This window comes from Schistocerca serialis, chromosome 1 (assembly GCF_023864345.2).
Source record: "Schistocerca serialis cubense isolate TAMUIC-IGC-003099 chromosome 1, iqSchSeri2.2, whole genome shotgun sequence".
Taxonomy (NCBI): domain Eukaryota; kingdom Metazoa; phylum Arthropoda; class Insecta; order Orthoptera; family Acrididae; genus Schistocerca; species Schistocerca serialis.
The window spans coordinates 243,091,891-243,116,778 of NC_064638.1; the positions used below are offsets into that span (position 1 = coordinate 243,091,891).

Here is a 24,888-nt window from a genome sequence, read left to right on the forward strand (position 1 = left end):
TATGCTTTCTTGATTTCGAACTTCATGTTATTCGCTATTCGTTATTAAAAGTCTCCCTGCGTATGCTACGCTTTGCAATCGACGTTGTGTTGCTGTCTCTTCATGTGTGTGCCTGTCTCTTCATTTGTGTACCTGTCTTTCATGGATAGTGCCATTGACATCGATCTCAAGAAAAATATTTTCCAAGTACATTATTGCAAAAAAAGATGTGTTGGTTACTCATAACATTTACATTATAACTACTGGAGAGTTCTAAAAATGTGAAACATGTCTGGCGATGAGCTTTATAGTTTCAGTACGCTTGAGACAGAGAAACACAAATAATTGTGACAGTTAATGATTTGTGTTGTTTAGTTTGCAGTTGGCACATATGATTATTATTAGTGGCGGGACTCTGTCCCTAAACCCAGTTATAGGAACGCAAATAAGACTCACTGACTTATACTTTGCGTATTCTTTCAGACACGATCTGTAGCCACTTCCTACACCACGCAAGGCTGGTATTCGTCCTGGTAGAAGTATTACTGAATCTTGGCAACATTGCAGGACATGTTTGGCAACCCTGTGACCGACGAGTTACTTCCTGGATGACACAGAATTAGACTACAAAATTAACTTGATATATTCATATCATTTCCATTAAACAATCTGAGTGATTTTCACAAAAGGTGTGAAATAAAGTTATCAGTTAATGGTTCTGAGTCCCGGAAAGTTATTCGACGCGGATATTACAGTTAGGTTAACATTGTCTTTTACGTTGTGAGCTTATCTGTCCCAACTCGCACTGGAATAACAAGGGAGAGCGCAATACTGTAGCATTCCACTAGCTGTGAGGTAACGTGGTCGCTTGTAAACTGAGGGCTGCTTTGGTCCCCAACTCTAGTTTCGTAAATGGGTACATTTTTAGCCACTTCGTGACGGATCTACAAGCAGTCAGATCGGAAATCAATAAGTAAATTTTGTTTATGAAATGCCGCATTTCCAAACTACATCTATGTGACACAGGACAGCAAGTAAATACAGACCGTTTCGAAGGCCGGAATGAGCAATATTTTACTAATTCGTGCTAATATAGGCACACTCATGTTACAGATACTTTTTTAAAACAGATTTTCGTAGTAAGGATATCATGGTAATTTGAATTTCTTTTGAATTATGACAGTTTATATTTTAATAACATTGTACATTTTGTTATTGAACGCAAGAGTGAAGATCAGACAGAAATCAATCATCAACAGTTTATTCCCTCGCATTATCTGAAACAATTTGACAACGCTCAGGTAGTTAAACGTTTCCTCTCCTGTAGAAACCTTCTGGATCCGAGTTAAAAATGTCGTCAAACCAGGTTTGAAGTGCGTTTTCGTCCAGGGAGGAATTTTCTTTATTGTTTTTCGATAAGTATCTTGAAAGGTTAACATCTGAGGACGTAATATAAGAAGAATAAGTTCATGAGGGACGAATTTTCGACCTCCTGGATAGTTTTGTTAGTGAAATCGCAGAGTGCGTTATTGTGTCATATTAACACATGAAGTTCTGTAGGTCGGTTTTGTTACACTGCAATCGATACGTGTCTTAATTGTCGGCAAAAACTACTAGCTGCGGTACACTCTCTCCTGGGGAGGTTTTCGTCCCTTTTTGAGCCAACAGAGGCAAAATATTATGTTTATATTGACCTTTGCTCGAATAAATGTCTTTTATTAAGGCTCAGCCGTTAATTCCTCTTAAGAAAATATAAAGACACCATAACCAGTCACCAACAGGAAGAATTTTCAATGAGCCGATTGATGACGATCGAGCAAAAATGCATTAATAGTCATCCCTTTGATTTTTGTGTTTTAAAATAGAGCATACGGTATCGCTGTTCCCAACGTCTAATATCGCACGACGCTTAAGTGGTCGCACTTCATCACGTTTGTCTGTTGTCAAGGTTGCTTGAATGTGCAAAATCTCATTCATGCTAGAACGGTGGATTGGGTTGGGGTTGATTTGGGGGATGAGACTAAACTGCGAGGTCATCGGTCTCATCGGGTTAGGGAATGATGGGGAATGAAGTCGGCCGTGCCCTTTCAAAGGAACCATTCCGGCACTGGCCTGAAGCGATTTAGGGAAATCACGGAAAACCTAAATCAGGATGGCTGGACGCGGGATTGAACCGTCGTCCTCCCGAATGCGGGTCCAGTGTGCTAACCACTGCGCCACCTCGCTCGGTGCTAGAACGATGTTTCTTGAAGCAAAAAATCGTTTTACGGTTTGTTGTGCCCAAAAGCACTCGCCCCACACATAATACAAAGGTTCAGAGTCGCCTCTGCTGCCTTCACCCCTCGACTAAATCCAAAGCAAACGACATGTTGCAAATGTTGAAACTTTTTTTCCACTTGCGACTATATTTTATCGTTCTTGAACAACGTTCATAATTTTCAGGCATGCAAAATCTAACCGCGAGTGGCCAGTAGCAGGTAGCTGCTGTGGGGCGAGGAAACACTCTTGTTTTGCTCTTGACGCAGACACAAGCTGTTTGGTGAGAATATCTCTGGACCTTTTTGCTATTACGGGAGGATTAGAAAATGAAGCGAATTATGTATGAGGTTCTATCAGACTGATAAGTGGATACCTGATTTTCGATCTAAGAAACTAGGGAATGGGATGGATTAGAACACAAGACTTTGTGGTTACAGAGCACAAAGCTTGCCACTCGACCACGAACAGATACGTTTTGTAATAGCTCGAGAAGACTGCCAGACATCCCTACATACGTTTCCGCGTCCTACAGAGTTGCCACGTCGTGCATTTTGATCGGAATTACGTTTCTGACGGGTAGCTGGGAATATTGGCTGCCTTAAGTGAACGATTCGGACTTCTCTAAGGTGGCCAGGTTATATGTCAAATACTGTACTTTCCTGTCATCTCGATCAAATATTCTGAATGGCTTCCATTTAACACGTGACACTGAGTAAGTATAATTCTTTGTTTGAGCCCAGATTTGGTGTTTAGCACCTAAGCTAAGATTGTTCTCTAATGTCACGTTCCGAGTAATCTACGTTAGGCAACATGGTTGTACTGGAGAAAGATATACGACAGTAGTATCATATTGGCTTAGCAGTAACATACTGCGTTGGTTGATATGCAAATCGGTTCGGATCTCGCTCGAGAAACGCTGTAGGTTGGAAGTCTTTCTCTCCTTTTCTTTATTCGATATGCACACGGCAGGAATGGAATTCAGTGACTAAATCATGAGACAAGCCGTACATCATAAGCCATCTAACAAATTCCGTTCAATACATGTAGAAGCGAGCAGAGGTGTCTACTTTGGAAACACTGAATTACTTACAGGAAAGGCTCAAAGGGACCATTAGTGACAATAATTTGTTCGTTGCTTGTCATTTAAGGAATCTTCACGTGAGTTAAACGTTATTGAAACAGTGAACATACTAGGTACGTCTGGAGGTGAAAATCGTATAGAATGGCAGAACTGCACACTTGTTCGTATTGTTCCTTTTGTAGCCGCAGCAGAAGACATAAGTTTTTATTGTAAATATATATCTTGATTGTTGTTGTTGTTGTGGTCTTCAGTCCTGAGACTGGTTTGATGCAGCTCTCCATGCTACTCTATCCTGTGCAAGCTTCTTCATCTCCCAGTACCCACTGCAACCTACATCCTTCTGAATCTGCTTAGTGTATTCATCCCTTGGTCTCCCTCTACGATTTTTACCCTCCACGCTGCCCTCCAATACTAAACTGGTGCTCCCTTGATGCCTCAGAACATGTCCTACCAACCGATCTCTTCTTCTGGTCAAGTTGTGCCACAAACTTCTCTTCTCCCCAATCCTATTCAATACATCCTCATAAGTTATGTGATCTACCCATCTAATCTTCAGCATTCTTCTGTAGCACCACATTTCGAAAGCTTCTATTCTCTTCTTGTCCAAACTATTTATCATCCATGTTTCACTTCCATTCATGGCTACACTCCATACAAATACTTTCAGAAACGACTTCCTGACACTTAAATCTATTCTCGATGTTAACAAATTTCTCTTCTTCAGAAACGCTTTCCTTGCCATTGCCAGTCTACATTTTATATCCTCTCTACTTCGACCATCATCAGTTATTTTGCTCCCCAAATAGCAGAACTCCTTTACTACTTTAAGTGTCTCATTTCCCAATCTAATTCCTTCAGCATCACCCGACTTAATTCGACTACATTCCATTATCCTCGTTTTGCTTTTGTTGATGTTCATCTTATATCCTCCTTTCAAGACGCTATCCATTCCGTTCAACTGATCTTCCAAGTCCTTTGCTGTCTCTGACAGAATTACAATGTCATCGGCGAACCTTAAAGTTTTTATTTCTTCTCCATGGATTTTAATACCTACTCTGAATTTTTCTTTTGTTTCCTTTACTGCTTGCTCAATATACAGATCAAACAACATCGGGGAGAGGCTACAACCCTGTCTCACTCCCTTCCCAACCACTGTTTCCCTTTCATGTCCCTCGACTCTTATAACTGCCATCTGGTTTCTGTACAAATTGTAAATAGCTTTTCGCTCCCTGTATTTTACCCCTGCCACCTTCAGAATTTGAAAGAGAGTATTCCAGTCAACATTGTCAAAAGCTTTCTCTAAGTCTACAAATGACAGCAACGTAGGTTTGCCTTTCCTTGATCTACATTCTAAGATAAGTCTTAAGGCAGTATTGCCTCACGTGTTCCAATATTTCTACGGAATCCAAACTGATCTTCCCCGAGGTCGGCGTCCACTAGTTTTTCCATTCGTCTGTAAAGAATTCGTGTTAGTATTTTGCAGCCGTGACTTATTAAACTGATAGTTCGGTAATTTTCACATCTGTCAACACCTGCTCTATTTGGGATTGGAATTATTAACATTCTTCTTGAAGTCTGAGGGTATTTCGCCTGTCTCATATATCTTGCTCACCAGATGGTAGAGTTTTGTCAGGACTGGCTCTCCCAAGGCTGTCAGTAGTTCTAATGGAATATTTTGATTACTGTGTGATATACTTGAAACATTTCTCAACTGTGACTGAAACAAACACTTTTCTGTCATTACATCAAACTTTCATCGTAAGATAGATATGATAAGTGTATAATTCCACTGTACATTTAGATACATTTCAATCATGGTAATACGACATATGCTTCAAAAATTCTGAAGCTATTTTCTACAGGAGGAAATACCACATAAGTAACTTTTCCATCATTGTGCTGAAATTTTATGACATTTGCGTTATCAGCTATTAAGTTCTCGCACTCTCGCACATAGGGCATCTCCAAAACAAGGAGATCTGATAAAACCTAGCAGAATACCTACTGCGTCACCTTCGATTAGGTTATGTTCTTCACAACTCCATTCACGGAATTCAAAATCAGATGGACTGTCTATATTTCCGCCGAAGACGCACTGCACCGCTTTCACTCGGTACATCACTTCTTCTTCAAGGAAAAGGTGTGACATCACAGACCATATCACGTAACCTCAGTTTAGGAGACGTGATTGGTAGAATGGCCGTTTAAGGCCGTTCAAAAATGGTTCAAATGGCTCTAACGCATCTGAGGTCATCAGTCACATCCATGCCCGAGGCAAATTCGAACGTTCTACCGTAGCAACAGCACGGTTCCGCACTGAAGCGCCTAGAACCGCTCGGCCACAACGGCCGGCTTGAAGGCCGTCACTTTGTAATCCGCAGGTAGGGAGCGGGTTTCGAATCCTGTCAGTTCCATGAGTCATTAACTCAGGAGGACAACCAAAATTATTAGGTATGCCTAATTTTAAAGAATTCATACGTATATAGTTAAAGATGTAGTGAATTTAAACGTTCGACTACGTCTACACCGCCGGTTTTGCAGATTTTTTTTTTTCTGCTTGGCATAAAGAGAAAATGATACCTTTCTGTTTTCGTTGGCATTGCCGTCCTGCCTGCCAACACAAGTTAATATGCTACTTTTTCCCGACGTAAAAGCTAAATACTTACTCTCTGTTGCGTTCATTGGCAGAGACGATATTCACCATATGAACAAAACATTACTTTCATGTTTGTGTCAGTCTTTTTGATCAAAGATCGCAAAATAATTTAAAATCACAGTCTATTTTACGACTGAAAAGAGTGAAATAGCTTAGTTTTATATATAATCTGTTCCTCATTTGTTTTTATTTTTACTTATTTTTTAAAGAGGGAGATAAGACAAACGAATTACATCGTCTTCGAGAGGAAACAAAACGTTATTTGTCATAAACAAAGTTTTCTCCCTAATAGCAACATAATTCAGTAACGTGTCTAGTTTCCGTCCTCCTCCATAACTGTATTTAACAGCTGGAGAACAGAGGCAACATGTTTCCGGATGAATCTGTTATCCCGCGACAACTCATCTCATGCGTGATGAACTGCTTCGCACAGCACTGCTTTGGTTTTCGGTGCTGTTCTTCCACATCTAATAATTTTCTCCATCTCTGCCCATACGTGCTCTACCGGACTGCGGTGACCACCTTTGGGAGGCCAGTCCAACACCTCAGTGTCTCTGTTCATTTGGAACCTGTGTTTTACAGAGTTCTCTGTGTGGACAGGAGAACGATCGTGATGGAAGATTATTCTGCCTCCCGAAAATCTCATACGAGCAGAAGAAAGCATCACGTTCTCCAATGTTTCGCAGTACTAATGACTACCAAACGGACAGTCCAGTTAAAACAGAACGTCCCAATCAGTTGGTGATATCCATCCCCAAAATGTGACAGCAGTTCGGTCACACTTCTGCCTCTGATGGACATATTTGCTGTCGAATCCTTCTCCAATTGGTCGATGTACATGGAGTGGTGTGCTTAATGAAATAGAAAACACTTCTCTGCTGAAAATGTAATTTGCTGTCAGTGCGAAAGCTGTTTCTTTCAGTACGCTAGTGAGACGTTTTATCTGTGTTGTGTACATAGTTCCGCGTAGTCAGCGCGTACACAACTTTCCCAATAGAGCGCGCCCCGCTAAGCACAACAGTGCAGGCGCAGCGCTCGTCCGTCTCCGCACTACGAGATGGCGCTGTCTAAGAGACGGACCAAATTCTGCTCCCGCCGATCCGCGTATTAATATGTCACGCAGCCAATGAGATTGCTGCTAATGTAGAACCTTTTCTCCTCGCGGATCACACTCGCGCAGTGATACCTGAACGCTCAAGGTATTATAACGAGTGTACAGACCTCCGATTAGTCAGTCTGCATTAGTCTGCATTAGTCTACAGTCAAGTTTCAGTCTGTGCCTAATAAGATTACCATATTCCTGTACATAGCCATGAAGATAAATGACTAGACACTTTGTCAAGTAACAGAGATAAGTGAGAATAAGATTAACGTACCAAGACCAAAGGAACTTCAGATTGTCAGTTGTAAAAAGCATCCAGAATCAAGTTGCGTAATGTCTGTATTTTTTATTATTTTAATAAATGTGTGTGAAAATTAATCAAGTTCTGTTTAAAGTTGGTCACCGTCAATCTGCTATTCTAAGCGCGCAAGTGGCATTTCTATCGTCTGACCTAACGGCAGAAGATAAACACGCCACGATAAGACCACGAGACATATTGCTGACACTCGCCTACTTCGCTAGAGCGACAAGTCAAATAATCTGATGATGTGTGTACCGAAGGTCTTACAGTACGCACACCACAATCTGCCAGTCTTACGATGCTCCTTCAACATTTCCTTAACCGCTGATTCTCGTCCACACCTTCCTGTCTCGTTGGTTGCCTTTCTCACACTTACGTGGAAGATGTTGCTAATTTCTGTGCTGTTCCTGACAGGGTCTTCATCACTGCAGTGTTGTATAATACTGTCTTGATCCTCCGTGGTAGTCCGCGGACGTCCGGGACGGCTGCGACGACGACGGTTGACGTGGACTTCCTCCGCCATCCTCTTCACAAAGAGCGGGCACGCGAAATGGCACTGATACGGTATCCATCTTCATAGCGCCCAAGACTGCGACCTTTATCAAACTGCTTGAGCTGTGACATTTCCCGAGTGAGGACCTACTGATAAGGCAGTAGGAAACGAAGTGCGACACAGGGTGGAGAGCACTTCCTTTGCCTCAGAGGACGAATTCATACCAATTTACATGCTTTGACAAAAAAATATTTAATACATTAGTTCGTTGTGTGTGTTGTATAGAGTATCGTGTAAATGTATATTGTCTCAAAACATCACACGCAGTAATAATAATGACACCGTATTCAGAGATTAAAGGTAAAATTTAGATTCACGTGATCCAAGTCATGTTGCTCTAGCTATCGTATTTCAGTCAATTGTGTTACTCCACACATTACATCACAGAAGTCAGTAACATTTACATGTAAGCGGGAGGATCGCGGAGTGGGTAAAGCGGTGAGCTTGTAATCTCTTGCTATCGCGTTCGAATTCTGCCGCTTCTAAAAATTTTAATTAATTGTAAACAAAGAATTTTTAGTTTAGGAGAACAATGTCAATTATAAAGTTCAAAGTACTTGTAGTATTGTAAACATTTGTGTATACAGAATGGTCCATTGATAGTGACCGGGCCAAATATCTCACGAAATAAGCATCAAACGAAAAACTACAAAGAACGAAACTCGTCTAGCTTGAAGGGGGAAACCAGATGGCGGTATGGTTGGCCCGCTAGATGGCGCTACCATAGGTCAAACAAATATCAATTGCGTTTTTTTAAATAGGAACCCCCATTTTTTATTACATATTCGTGTAGTACGTAAAGAAATATGAATGTTTTAGTTGGACCACTTTTTTCGCTTTGTGGTAGATGGCGCTGCAATAGTCACGTAACATTCCGCCAGTTGCTTCGTGATACATTACCCGTGTTAAAATGGACCGTTTACCAATTGCGGAAAAGGTCGATATCGTGTTGATGTATAACTATTGTGACCAAAATGCCCAACAGGTGTGTGCTATGTAAGCTGCTCGGTATCCTGGACGACGTCATCCAAGTGTACAGACCGTTCGCCGGATAGTTACGTTATTTAAGAAAACAGGAAGCGTCCAGCCACATGTGAAACGTCAACCACGACCTGCACCAAAGGATGATGCCCAAGTAGGTGTTTTAGCTACTGTCGCGGCTAATCCGCACATCTGTAGCAGACAAATTGCACGAGAATCGGGAATCTCAATAACGTCGGTGTTGAGAATGCTACATCAACATCGATTGCACCCGTACCATATTTCTATGCACCAGGAAGTGCATGGCGACGACTTTGAACGTCGTGCACAGTTCTGCCACTGGGCACAAGAGAAATTACGGGACTATGAGAGATTTTTTGCACGCGTTCTATTTAGCGACGAAGCGTCATTCACTAACAGCGGTAACGTAAACCGGCATAATATGCACTATTGGGCAACGGAAAATCTACGATGGTTGCGACAAGTGGAACATCAGCGACATTGGAGGGTTAATGTATGGTGCGGCATTATGGGAGGAAGGATAATGGCCCCCATTTTATCGATGGCAATCTAAATGGTGCAATGTACTCGTATACTCATTTCCTACGTAATGTTCTACCGATGTTACTACAAGATGTTTCACTGCATGACAGAATGGCGATGTACTTCCAGCATGATGGATGTCCGGCACATAGCTCATGTACGGTTGAAGCGGTATTGAATAGCATATTTAATGACAGGTGGATTAGTCGTCGAAGCACCATACCCTGGGTCCGCAAGTTCACCGGGTCTGACGTCCCCAGATTTCTTTCTGTGGGGAAAGTTGAAGGATATGTGCTATCGTGATCCACCGACAACGCCTGACAACATGCGTCAGCGCATTGTCAATGCATGTGCGAACATTACGGAAGGCGAACTACTCGTTGTTGAGAGGAATGTCGTTACACGTATTGTCAAATGCATTGAGGTTGACGTACATCGTTTTGAGCATTTATTGCATTAATGTGGCATTTACAGGTAATCATTCTGTAACAGCATCCGTTCTCAGAAATGTTAAGTTCACAAAGGTACATGTATCACATTGGAATAACCGAAATAAAATGTTCAAACGTACCTACGTTCTGTATTTTAATTTGAAAAACCTACCTGTTACCAACTGTTCGTCTAAAATTGTGAGCCATATATTTGTGACTATTACAGCGCCATCTAATACAAAGCGAAAAAAGAGTTCCAATTAAACCTTCATATTTCTTTACGCACTACACGAATATGTAATAAAAATGGAGGTTCCTATTGAAAAACACGCAGTTGATATCCGTTTGACTTATGGCAGCGCCATCTAGCGGGCCAACCATAGCGCCATTTGGTTTCCCCCTTCAAGCTAGACAAGTTTCGTTCGTTTGACGCTTATTTCGTGAGATATTTGGCCCGGTCACGATCAATGGACCACCCTGTATGGTTTACAGTGCTCATTGGAGGAAGGCGAGGACAAACGGTCTTCCCTGGTTACCCTATTATAAGTACACCTCAGTCTGTGGGTGAACTCGCCTTCGGTTGTTAATCGTTTTGTATTTTTAGCAGCGCCATACCCATAGGAGTTAAAATCCTTCACACCTACAAATCCATGATCCGCCCCATCCTTTGTTATGCCAGCATCGCTTGGATTTCCGCCCCTCCCCGGTTCTATAAAGCCCTCCAAATCCTCGAACGCCATGCACTCCGCCTCGCCTTCTGCATCCGCCTTCCGTCCCCCACGCGTATCCTCTATGACCTCATCCCCTTCCCCCACCTTCTCCTTTTCCTTGAACACATCCGCACACTATATGTTGTCCGCCGCCTTGATCCCCCTCACCCCCTGGTGTCTCCCTTCCTCTCCATTCCCAGCCAGTTGCCGCGCCTTTACCGTTGTGTCCCTCCCTCTCTCCATCTCCACACCCTCCATCTCCTTTCCCAACACAACTTCCACCGTCTACCGCTCCCGGATGATGAGCTTCGCCCTGACATCTACCCTTCCTACCAACTCTAACCCCCTCTTCCTGCCTCCTCCTCAGGGCTCCCTCTCCTCCCCCTCCCTCCTTCTGAGCGGATTTCCCCTCCTACTCCCTGTCCATCTCTTGTGCCTTCTTTCAGTGTCTCTGCGCTCCCTCCTGCCCTGTCTTCCCTTTCCCTCTCCCACCCCATGTGTCTCCTGCCTCTTCGTGCACCCACGGTTGCCCCTCCTCTCTTCATCCCGCCGCTTCCCCAGCTGCCCCATGCTCTCCCCTCCTTTTCCATCCTCTCTGCCCTTTCCCTCGGCAGGTCCCGCCTGGTAGTTTTCCTCTTCGTCGTGTGTGCTCCAAGTGGGTTTTAAGTGTGTTGTTTTCGGAGTGTTTTTCATACTGTGGCCAACTTTTAAACTGTGCATGCGCATCCAGTGTCTTCTCTGTGTTTTAAGAATCGCACACTGTGTTTTTTAAACTTTCTGGTGACTATTTTAACTGTCCCCAATGAACTTCTACATGTCAGTGATTTTTACCTCCATTTTCTCCCCTTACTCTGTTTTATGTTCCCCTTTTTTTACCTCCTTATGTATGTATTATTTTATTCTTGTTTTAGTTGTCATGTCACTCGGCTGAAGAGCGGCGGATTGTGCTGCTGACAGCCCTCCCCTGCCCATATGGGGCAGGGGCATGAAATCACAATAAAGAAAAAAAAAAAACCATAGGAGTTAAACTCGATTTCAGCCAATGATTTTCATAGCTACAGGAACGGAACGTATGATACCATTTAGGCAAACTATATTGCAGTGCTATCAGATGAAGATACCGACCTGGCTGAGACTGTGGAGACTTTGTTTTCAAATATTTTCGTGCGTGGTTAATAAGTTTTTCTTATTCGGTAATTTTGTAAACGTTGCTGCTTAAGAAGTTTTAACGTATAACTAACTTCCTTCACCTACGACTACGTCAAAAGAAATCTTCTAAACAGCACTAAACAGCGGTTTGTGAAACCACTACTGCCCACATTTTGCTGCATTTCGCTGGTTAGAAGGGAGAAAACTTACTGAGCAGAAAACTAATCTCCCAGAAGCAAAGGAGGAACGAAATGAAAGATCTCACGTTAGGAGGTCTCGTGACTTGTATTTTAGTGATCACAAAATCAAGTGAAACGAACAAGTCAGGTGGCAGTATGAGCACACTGTTGGTGTGAGTATGACGTTGCATTAACTTGAGCCAAGTGATACAGGGCCGGTTAGGTCAGGAATATACACAACTAGAAGCCACGGCACTACTAAATTCTGCGAATCGCATGCATTGCTTGCATACGAAATTACTGTCGTATTGTACTTTTTAAGTCCGATAAATCAATTGCGTATTTGCGTATTTTCCGGTGCGATGAGTTACATCAGTTTAATGAAACTGGTGTTCCACAGAGTTTGAATTTCTGGTTGGCGACTAAATGTAAGGCCTCTGAGTCCGATGTCATTTTCGCAACATTGAAATATTTTTCAACATTGTTGAAGTGGGTAATAAAATTTGAGACATTCCGTGAAAACGTGAACTTGGACCACGTAACATGAGTTTATTCAACAAAAACGGTTTATCTTCTACAATATTTTCTTCCTTGTACTACTTGAAATAGCTGACGTCGACCAAGTCATCTGTAGAGAATGTGCTACGATCGCAGGTTCGAATCCTGCCTCGGGCATGGATGTGTGTGATGTCCTTAGGTTAGTTAGGTTTAAGTAGTTCTAAGTTCTAGGGGACTGATGACCACAGATGTTAAGTCCCATAGTGCTCAGAGCCATTTGAACCATTTTTGTAGAGAATTATCCTGACATTTAACAAAAGACATTGACATCTTGTGGCTTTGAAAGTGGTGTTTACTCCCGCAATTTTAGTATTTTGCGAGTGTCGTTGCTAAGCCCAAGTAAATTAAAAAGTGCATCGTGATTTCTGTTATGAAGTAACGTCTTCATCAGTTAATTTTGTTTTACTGTAATCTAAGAATATTTGGAGATCTCCGATATTAACTTGAAAAGTATTCCGTAGACAAGGCACGAACTAAATAAATACTTGTTACGGTCGACTTGCTGCAGAAGGTCGCAACCTTTTGCTGCAAACTAAATATTTACCTGTTTTAGGGAAACTGCTTCTAACAATGACCAAGAAATAGGCGTGTACCATCAGGAGTTGAAGAAATTAATACCGATAATGGCGGTATAAATCGAAATGCTTGGTAACCTCATACTCTGCAATGGTATTTCTGGATCTAAGAAATGCCTTGAAACAGTGAAAATTTCGAAATTCCTTCGAACCAAGGCTGTGATGGCTACAAGAGTCTTTACATCTCGCAGACATGAGACTGGCGCAATTTGCGTGTCAGAAACCTGCTGATAATTAACCAGTTAACAGAGAAATGAATTTTTTCACCGTGTCTTATTTTTAAGCTAAGCGCATCATACGTTGCGACATAGTCATGAATACGGAAAATGTGTGCTTCATCGGTCTCATGGATTGATCCTAGTTTCTTAGTTGCGACGCGTGGGTTCGATTCCAACTTCGCCGGCCGGAGTGGCCGAGCGGTTCTAGGTGCTACAGTCTGGAACCGCGCGACCGCTACGGTCGCAGGTTCGAATGCTGCCTCGGGCAAGGATGTGTGTGATGTCCTTAGGTTAGTTAGGTTTAAGTAGTTCTAAGTTCTAGGGGACTAATGACCTCAGCAGTTGAGTCCCATAGTGCTCAGAGCCATTTCATTCCCACTTCAGTCACGTATTTTAAAACACACGATCTACATGTCTAGTAACGCCAAGTGAAGCACGTTAGGTTGGTCTGTACTTCAGAATACTCATTATAAGAATCATATCCCTTCGCTGCCAACTTAGGCTGAACCGATTTAGGTTGGGCTACAGTAGAGGCGGAAGTGGTTTCAAACAGAGACTGCGTCGGCAGCGAGCTCCCTTACACTAGAAACATTATTTCATTTAACCCAATGGTCACTTCAAGTCACAGCGCTCTCTTTTTGTTTTGTGTTTGAAGCTGAGACGTCGAGAAACTTGGTGCTGTACTGGGATAAGAATTCGGATCTCTTCGGTGGTATGTGACACGTTACCAAGTCGAGATTTGCTAACTTATATTGGTGACAACTTCGATAGTTCACGGTTCTTTATGCCTGGTAACCAGTGACAAATGTTGCCGTGATCGAGTTTCGGTCAGGCACGAAAGCTTTGTTTAGTCACAATGCCTATAGGTACTTGGTTTCAATCCAGATCCAGAACAAAAAGATCCTCATGTCGTTTAAGGTTCATACAATGGAACAAATAAGTGCTCAGTCATGAGTATAGAGAAATTACTGGTGATATGATGGTAATTTTGATGTTTCCATAGAATGCTTGCCGCTGTTAATCGTGTTGCTTCTGACTGGGCAGTTCAACATCCAGTTTTTGACGAACCTCTCGTATTAGGAACGACGTTTCACAGGTAAACAGCAAAAATACTTCGACTTGTCAAAGAACTTTAGAGGTCGAGATCTTGTTCAGGAAAATATTTAATTTTGCCTAAAGATTACTGGAATCACTTACATGACGGGGTTAATTAACTCAAATTCTAATGAGTGTGGTAGTGATTTTGAAATGTCACTTACTGCGTTAAAATTTAGTTTAAAAACGTTAAGGACTGTCTCATCTCTAATGAAGCATTTCCTAGCGTTTGCAACATCTTGGTGTTGCTTTACGTCTGGGCTGATTACGTTAAAGAACAGTGTCCTCTAGTGATCTCTTGTAGTATACGTTTTTTACAGTCAAGGACTGTACTCCAAAAGAGATTAGAGGACTTGCAAGACAGCTACTTTATGTGGGTGCATGCAAATCAAGCGAAACCAATTCATATCGTTCTGATATTTCTGGGTATAATAGTACATTCGTTTAGTGCTCAGCAAAGTGGGGCAGGTAGCACCGAGGGTGTTGTCGAAGTGAGGAGTCTTAGAGGGATGGCTTGCCGTTTTATTCACGCATGTGTCAATGTCGCATCCCTCCGTGATCACGGCACAGGAAGGCGCGAAACGGGAGCTTTGAAAAAGCATAAGCACGCTTGTTGCTTCATATCGCGTTCAAATTTCGCCGGCTGGTTCAAATGGCTCTGAGCACAAAGGGATTTAACTTTTGAGGTCAGCAGTCCTCTAGAACTTAGAACTACTTAAACCTAACCAACCTAAGGAAATCACACACATCCATGCCCGAGGCAGGATTCGAACCTGCGACCGTAACGGTTGCGCGGTTCCAGACTGTAGCGCCTATAATCGCTCGGCCACTCCGGCCGGTTTCGCTGGCTGGTTCTGAATGGTCCCTAATGGTTCCACACTGTAAACCAGAGCAAAACTGGTCGTCCTGTAATTCAAAGGACTGTAATCACATTGGTTGCTGGCCCAGATGTCGTTAGACAAGGATTGAACCGTCTGCGAGTTATAAGTAGCGTCAAAGGTTGTCAAGAACGTCGTTCTGTTGCTCACCACACTGGAATTGTCACTTTTGACAGCGAAATGTATGGGAACCAGCGCCCCAAGGGAAGCGATGGATTCACTAATGCCCTTTGCTCCGCCTCCTGAGGGCTTCCCACGTCAATTCTGATCAGTGTTGTGTCTGAAAGTTTTGCTCAGCCACCAGTAAAAAAACCGCGCGATTTCGACGCCGGGCATCGCTGTTCTGATCTCCATCGCGGAGGCGTCGCAAGAAGGCTTAAATGTGGGTAGGAGGGGTGCAATGCTATCCCATCGTGTGACGCGTCCCCGGTCGCATTGGGCAGAGTTGCGGTGACATTTGTTGCCAATGCAACATCATTAACCAGCCTCACATGTCGCATGAACTGTTGAAGTGTGGCCTTTCTTTCGCACGTGTTGACGCCTTGCCGTTTTTAAGCGTTGTCGAGCCCGAGTTTGTCGTCGTAGGGCTCACGCTTTTGCACCATTACAGATGAAGGCTGTAGATACCTTTGAGTCAAATTTCAACCTTACGTGACGCAATGGAAGACAATCGCGTGATTACACCAAGAGTGATCCTTTAATTGTGTTGTCAAGTGTATTTTTTACAGGTCGAGTTAATGTACGCCCTTAAGGGCCCTACACACGCGCCAACCGTCCAACAAATTGGACAAGTGTAGACTCCTCGTCCAACCAACTGATCAATTTTTCTTGTCTGACAGTCGGTTGGGTATGACTCGAGAGATTAGGTATGACCAGTCAACGCCCTACCACTTCGCTAGACACGAGTCTCCAACTACCATTCCGCGTTCAGCCTGTCAATTCCTGTCTTGCTGCCAAAACCACATCGGAAACCTTTTCACATGAATTACCTGAATATAAATGAAAGCTCCGCTAGTGCACTGTCCTTTTACATCTTGTGTACGCGATACTACCGCTGTCTGTACAGGGTGGTCCATTGATAGTGCCCGGGCCAAAAATCTCACGAAATAAGCATCAAACGAAAAAACTACAAAGATCGAAACTTATCTAGCTTGAAGGAGGAAACTAGATGGCGTTTTTTTAAATAGGAACCCCCATTTTTTATTACATATTCGTGTAGTACGCCAATACTGCCAGCTAAATAAAAGATTCTAACTACTGAAGGCACTAACTACTGATAGGTATACTTAGCAAATGAAAGATTTTGATAAAGAACAATGGAGAGAGACATGCCATAAATTCATGACATCCATCTTTACAAATTTCCTTTTTCTGGCGGACACAAGTCCAGAACGTCCGTTCTCAAAACTCTGGCATGTCTCTCTCCACATCCACCACTGCTGGCGGCTCACCTCCAACTACACAACGCTAAGCAATGTTCACATCCAACTGCCCAACACTACAATAGCGAATATTTCAACAATGCGAACGACCCACAGACTGCACCCAGCACAGTTAATGATTTTCATACAGAGCGCTACGTGGCGTTACCAACATAAAAACTTAAACAGCCTACTTACAAGGTGTTAAACAAATCCAGTATTCGCCATGCCTTCTGCTGTCAAGAGCAAAGTGTAGGACATTTTTGCAGTTCTAACAGTTGTTAAGCGGTTCATTTGTAATGCTCCGTTACTGTATTTTTTAGATGATGTGTGCCACCATCATTCGCAGCACTTCTTCTTTTAATTTGAAATGAGTTTCTTAAACTTATAGGGGACATATTTTATGCTAAGCAGAAAAATAAATAGAGTTGGTGGACGTCTTTCGTGTTATGTATTTTGCTTTACTGTGATGTATTTCCTCAGGAAACTATAGATCACTCTGCATGAACTCTGGGGATACAACTACACTGAATTTGAGGTGAATGATGCCTGTGGCTATAAATCGTAATGTAGTAAACAGTCTCCCCTCACCGCTTACACCCTCTCTCACGACCCTATTCTTTTTCGTTAAGATTAGTTTCATGTCGGTCAGCAACTCCGACAAGCACGTTTCATCCGTTCTAAGATAACTACGAAGATCATCGGCTGTCATCTCCTTAAGTGACAGAGCGTGGCTGAATTTCTCTCTTCGCAGCAGTCACTTCTTTGCTCACAGTTTTCTGTCGACTTTTCTTGACCTTGTTACCTGTAATGCAGCGAAGGCAGATCCTAGTTTTTGTGTGTCAAACCAAGCGGCATAACGTCGAAGATAATATCGGTGAACTTACTGTAAACAATTTAATAGTCATGGGTGACTGGAACTCGACAGTAGGAAAAAGAAGAGAAGGAAACGTAGTAGGCGAATATGGAATGGGAGTAAGGAAAGAAAGAGGAAACCGCCTGGTAGAATTTTGCACAGAGCATAACTTAATCATAGCTAACACTTGGTTCAAGAATCATGGAAGATGGTTGTATACATGGAAGAAGCCTGGAGATATTAGAAGGTTTCAGATAGATTATATAATGGTAAGACAGAGATTCAGGAACCAGGTTTTACATTGTAAGGCATTTTCAGGGGCAGATGTGGACTCTGACCACAATCTATTGGATATGAACTGTAGATTAAAACTGAAGAAACTGCAAAAAGGTGGGAATTTGAGGAGATGGGACCTGGATAAACTGAAAGAACCAGAGGGTTTAGAGAGTTTCAGGGAGAGCATTAGGGAACGATTGACAGGAATGGGGGAAAGAAATATTGTAGAAGAAGAATGGGTAGCTTTGAGAGATGAATTAGTGAAGGCAGCAGAGGATCACGTAGGTAAAAAGACGATGGCTAATAGAAATCCTTGGGTAACAGAAGAGAAATTGAATTTAATTGATGAAAGGAGAAAATACAAAACGCAGTACATGAAGCAAGCAAAAAGGAATACAAACGTCTCAAAAATGAGACAGGAAGTGTAAAATGGCTAAGCAGGGATGGCTAGAGGACAAATGTAAGAATGTAAGGATATAGAGTCGCATATCACTTGGGGTAAGATAGATACTGCCTACAGGAAAATTAAAGACACCTTTGGAGAAAAGAGAACCACTTGCATGAATATCAAAAGCTCAGATGAAAACCCAGTTCTAAGCAAATAAGGGAAAGTAGAAAGGTGGTCGGAGTATATAGAGGGTCTATACAGGGGCGATGTTCTTGAGTACAATATTATGGAAATGGAAGAGAATGCAGATGAAGGTGAAATGGGGGATATAATACTGCGTGAAAAGTTTGACAGAGCACTGAAAGACCTGAGTCAAAACAAGGCAACGAGACAACATTCCATTAGAACTACTGAAAGCCTTGGGAGAGCCAGGCCTAACAAAACTCCACCATCTAGTGAGGAAGATGTATCAGACAGGCGAATTACCCTCAGACTTCAAAAAGAATATAATAATTCCAATACCAGAGAAAGCAGGCGTTGACAGATGTGAAAATTACCGAACTATCAGTTTAATAAGTCACGGCTGCAAAATCCTAACACGAATTCCTTACAGACGAATAGAAAAACTGGTAGAATCCGACCTCGGGGAAGATCAGTTTGGATTCCGTAGAAATGTAGGAACACGTGAGGCAATACTGACCCTACGACTTATCTTAAAAAATAGATTAAGGAACGCCAAACCTACTTTAGTAGCATTTGTAGGCTTAGAGGAAGCTTTTGACAATGTTGACTGGAATACTCTCTTTCAAATTTTGAAGGTGGCAAGGGTAAAATACAGGGAGCGAAAGGCTATTTACAATTTGTACAGAAACCAGAAGGCAGTTATAAGAGTCGAGGTGGAGGAAAGAGAAGCAGTGGTTGGGAAGGTAGTGAGACAGAGCTGTGGCCTCTCCCCAATGTTATTCGATCTATATATTGAGCAAGCAGTAAAGGAAACACAAGAAAAATTTGGGATAGGTATTAAAATCCATGGAGGAGAATTAAAAACCTTGAGGTTTGCCGATGAGATTGTAATTCTGTCAGAGACAGCAAAGGACTTGGAAGAGCAGTTGAACGGAATGGACAGTGTCTTGAAAGGAGAATATAAGATGAATATCAACAAAAGCAAAACGAGGGTAATGGAATGTAGTCGAATTAAATCGGGTGATGATGTGGAAATTAGATTAGGAAATGAGACGCTTAAAGTAGTAAATGACTTTTGCTATTTGGGGAGCAAAATAACTGATGATGGTCGAAGTAGAGAAGCTATAAAATGTAGACTGACAATGGCAAGAAAAGCGTTTCTGACGAAGAGAATTTTGTTAACATCGAAGTGTCATGAAGTCGTTTCTGAAAGCGTTTGCATGGAGTGTAGCCATGTATGGAAGTGAAACATGGACGATAAATAGTTTGGACAAGAAGAGAATAGAAGCTTTCAAAATGTGGTGCTACAGAATAATGCTGAAGATTAGATGTGTAGATCACGTAACTAATAAGGAGGTACTGAATAGAATTGGGGAGAAGAGTTTGTGGCACAACATGACTAGAAGAAGGGACCGGTTGGTAGAGCATATTCTGAGGCATCAAGGGATCACCAATTTGGTATTGGAGGGCAGCGTGGAGGGTAAAAATCGTAGAGGGAGAACAAGAGATGAATACACTAAACAGATTCAGAAGGATGTAGGTTGCAAGAGGTACTGGGAGATGAAGAGCTTGCACAGGATAGAGTAGCACGGAGAACTGCATCAAATCAGTCTCTGGACTGAAGACCACAACAACAACAACAGCAACAAGTGTAGACAAAGCGATGGGAACTGGGCGGCACTGGAATCGCTGACTGAAGTCGGTCGGAACGTGTATCGGCTGTACCAACAGCGACTCAAAGGAAGGCCTCGGCGCTTGTTGGTGGATGTGTGTGATGTCCTTAGGTTAGTTAGGTTTAAGTAGTTCTAGGAGACTGATGACCCCAGCCGTTAAGTCCCATAGTGCTCAGAGCCATTGAGCTTGTTGGTGACGTCACGTCAGCTAGGCACGGCGTACGCCAAGTCTGTTGCAGGCAGAAACGCCTTATCGCTATAAATCTCTTATTTTTGGACAAAATGTTTGGTATTGTTTTGGATTCTGCAGTTTTATTTAGATGGAAGATTTTCTTACTATCGTAAAGCTACAATGAAGATCATAGTTCTGTATTACTGAATCCTATCGAAACAAACGTAGATCAGTATGAGAAGATGCTTTGCCCCATTGCAAGCTTCGGAAATTTTTCATTCAAGTAACTATTTTTACTTGATCCATTTTGCTATCGAAACTTACCCCAATCCCCTTACAATGAACTCGTTTCTTTAATTTATTGATTTATTTTCGTTTTATATCGTCACTGGAAATGTGAACTAATTTACACGTGTAAATGTCCAACTGTTGCCAGTCATTAGATTACAGTCGTTTTCAACGAAAGGAATTCTAAACAGGAAACAAAATAGCTTCATACATCGAAAATACTGCTGCCGGCCGCGGAGGCCAAGCGGTTCTAGGCGCTTCAGTCCGGAACCGCGCTACTACTACGGTCACAGGTTCGAATCCTGCCTCGGGCACGGATGTGTGTGATGTCATACGTTAGTTAGGTTTAAGTAGTTCTAAGTTTTAGGGGACTGATGACCTCAGAAGTTAAGTCCCATAGTGCTCAGAGCCATTTGAGCCATTTTTGAAAATACTGCTCAGCTTAAACTTTTTTAAACATGCACATTAGAAAAGATTAATATTTCCCTCTTGCAACTGAAAGAAGAAACTTTATACGATAAAAAAAATTTATTTGATAAAACAAGTATCTCTCTTTTGCCTCTTCTTCTGTCCCCCACCCCAATCCCAAACGTGTACAATCGCAAGATATTTCATTAACATTCAGTGCTCCTCACCTCATAGTCAACCAAGATACCTAAAGAAGAGCACCAATATGTTCACAGTTTCTTGTAAAAGCAACCCATTACAAACGTAACTTTCTCAGATTTATAAATAAGGTAAAGAAGCACGTATTCTGTTGCTGCTGGACCATGAAGTTGATTTTGTATGTCAGTCCTTAAAACATGTGGAAATTTAAGTTCAGGTGTACACTGTTTGTTTAGGAGTGTACTGCACAATCAATTGATTGCAGAAATCTCTCAGAACAATGTGTGTTGGTCAACTACCTCCAGTAGTTTCACATTTTCCTGTGTCAGAGAGGGAGACACCATGAAAGGTCTCTGTTGGATTTCTTTCATGTTAATTTCTTAAATCTGTTGTCATTTACGGCATACATTCCACTTCTAAATTTACTGTGGTGTTTCTGACTATCTGGGAGGAGACTGAGCAGTGGAACGTGTTACTTTTACACATAAACAAGAACGATCTGTCACACTACTACACTTTAAAACACAGTTTATATGTAATTCATGTCACACAGTCTCATACGGAACCTATATCCACTTTCTTTTATATACTGTATATGATAAGATACTGTCATCCCCCTTCCCTTCTGTGTGAGAGGATGAATGAGCAAATGTATTTCTAGTTGCATGCTTGATGGTAGCAGACAAGCCTGTCTGCTAGAGAACAGTAGGACCAACGTCGGAACAGGTAGCTACGCTTTCTAAAAGCAGAGAGGTTTCCATTCTTAGCATGGTCCTGGCCGTCTCTTGTCATGTTGGTATAGGAAGCTCCCCTCTGGTCACTTCCGTTTGTATCCGTTAAGCACGCTCGGTAGGAGCCCAGGCCAGTCTGTCCGCGGCGAGCGTCTGAAGTGGTAAGATCTCCGGCTAAGCGCGTGTCTGCTAAGTCCGTAGGACAATGGATTTCTTAAGTTCAGCCTAACTGAAAATTTAATCACCTTTATTTCAGGTTTAGCTCTAAAATATCTAATGTTATCTTAAATTGCAACGCAGTGTAATTAGAGTGTGAAGGTCAGAATATCTTCCAGTAGTTGCTTTGTCACTACTTTGTGAGTAAAGTGGAACCACGTGTTGATCAGTAACTCTAACTAAGATCAACAATCTTAAATGCGAATGCTCGTGTGATTATAACGTCTCATCTTGACAATATTTTTCAATATAGCAACTTTTCTTTATGTTCAACCCACGTGGGGTGTACTTTGTGAAACCAGTACTACGTGCTTATACAATTGTTTGACCCATCAGGTTAATAGTAAGACGATAGTAACCAGTTCGAGGTATTTATTTTGTAAATTGCGTTTCGATGTAATTTATTTTAATTATCAAAATTATTGTGGAGTTACACTCTTTGTGTAAACCAAGTTGACCACGTGAAGCTTGTGATGTAAGCATCAAAGTAACCCTCAGGTATTCTTTTCGGGAAGGTTTCACAGAGAGTCAGTACGAATTTAGTATACCAGTGTGTGGTAATTTCATGACGGACAGGATTGCGCTACGAACGTAGCTTCTTTGGATGAAAATTGAATCGGTTGGTTGTGGTTAATTTAGCCTTGCATATGTTTCGACGTTCTTCGTGTGTTATTTTATGAATGCAGTGTTGTATGCAGTCTCCCAATCTTGGCTCTATATTTGATGTGTTCCATAAGTTTACCAACTCACATTTTCATAATCCTAAACAAGGCACCAGTTTAGTTATGAATCAAGTTTAATATGCTGAAATTTTAACGGAACAATGATCAAAGTTAAAATAAATGTCCAAATATAAACTGATTTATTTCTTTTTATTTAAATTCTCTTTTTATGTATATATATCACCGGTTGTCTTAAGATGACTATCAAAAGTTTATAATAATTGTTAGTCTGGTTGGCAATTTGGTAAGCTGGACTGGATACCTGGTGAAACAGTCACGCAGTAATGCAAGGTTAACTTCCTCAGATAGCTCACAGCTTTTAACCCACTTTTATGGTCTTGAATATCAGCACCACTTTCTGAACAAATTAATGCAACAACTTTACAACCACCATTGTGAGTATGAACGCAACAGACCTGGCGTTGGCCGTGCCTAGCTGACGTGACGTCACGAACAAGCGCCGAGGCCTTCCTTTGAGTCTGTGTTGGTTGTACACGAAATTGGTCGGTCGGTCGGTTGTTGCATTTGTAGCCCGTCTTCGCGCGCTCTTCAAGGCGAGCGTGCCTCGCAGCCTCTGAAGCAGAGCTCGTGCAGTTAACGCGCGCGGTGCAAGAGGAGAGCAGAAGAGTGTGCCATTGTGCGGCGGGCAGCAGAGCGCAGCTCTACTCACCGTCGCAGCGACACGAACAGCGGCGGCGCCGCAGCTTCAGGCGGCGGCGGAGACGGCGACGTCATGGTGCGCCGCGGGCGACTGCCGGCCCGCCACGCGCGTTCGCGCCGCGCCGCGGCAGCTGCGCGCTGATAGCGGCGGCGCGGGGAGCGCGGGCACGGCTGGGCGCCCTATCTATCTCACTGCCGGCCCGCACGCTGCTACTCGTTCAGACACGGCCAACCTATTACGCTCATATTTGGCAGGTCGCTAGGGTGCAACCTAAAATGAAACGCTCTAAGAAACTGGTTCAACTGGCTCTGAGTACTATGGGACTTGACCGCCCGGTTGGCCGTGCGGTCTTAAAGGCTAGGCGCAAATTGAGAAGTGTATAGCACATGACACGACACTACAGCGCGACACGCACGTGCCGCACGAGTCGCGCGGATCCAGCGCATATTGCGAGGCGTACACCATACTTCGTACGCGTCGACTGGCGACGCTCTGCGCTGACAGAACCGAAGCGCGCGCAACCCGTTATCTTTCTCAAACGATTTTACAGAAACTATTCACCGAAAATATTTGAATTTTGCCTTACTTGTAGCGTTATATGTCAGCTTCGTGGTGAAGTGCCCATCATCTCGCTAATGACCATTCTTATTGTGATGTACACATTTTAGCAAGACACTACCCAAAGCTCAGAAATTTTGCAACGAAAATTAGGAGTAGCTACGATTTTGTGTTTGGTACGTAATGCACCATATGTTGCTGCGTAGGAAATTTAGCTAACATGTTGAATTTTTGTTTAGACTTAGGAGGTGGTCTCTATCTGCCTCCGATCCCGAGAAAATGGATCCCATGTAGCGCGTTCACTTCCGATCTCACGCCCGCGAGAATGAAATGCAACATTTCATATCTCCTAAACCGCTCGAGACATCGAAACGAAACTTTGGCTAATGATAGCCCACAAGGAGGAGAGTGTTTTCCCAATTCTTAAACACACGGAACTTTCTTATCTATGGCGATATATCAGTACTTATACTTCCCTTTTTATTTATTTCACTCCAGTGACTAATTTTTTAAGAGTTATCGACAGCTAGCGAGACAAGAGCGTCCTGGTATGAACATAAACATGAAATTTCTTCTTTTATTTTACTGCAAATCGACACTATGAGGTTTTTTGTAAGCTATTGAGCTCTGTGATTGCCAATTACTTGTTTAATGAGGCACTCCGTTTCGTAATTCTGTCGCAATAGCTGCTGTGAGATGAGTTTGGCAAATAACACTGTGACAAAGGGAGCACAATTAAACTAGTCACCAAGAAAAATGTGGCTGTTACTCACAAACGGTGATGCTTATTCGAATGAGAAAAGGTTATCAACTCACACAAAAATAGATTGCCAATTCGGTCGGAATTTTGGTGGAATCCCCGTAACCCATCGTATTTTTAACACTGAGC

At 42.5% G+C, this 24,888-nt stretch overlaps 1 protein-coding gene across 1 annotated transcript in view; it reads right to left on the reverse strand.

The window, feature by feature from the left end:
• LOC126466867 (TNF receptor-associated factor 4) overlaps positions 1 to 23,528 on the reverse strand; it is a 581,524-nt gene extending 557,996 nt beyond the window's left edge. Inside the window, exon 1 of the mRNA XM_050096416.1 lies at positions 23,451 to 23,528. Coding sequence (XP_049952373.1) covers positions 23,451 to 23,515 — 65 coding nt within the window. The 5' untranslated portion in view covers positions 23,516 to 23,528. The remainder of the gene's footprint in view (positions 1 to 23,450) is intronic.
• Between the last annotated feature and the right edge of the window lie 1,360 nt (positions 23,529 to 24,888).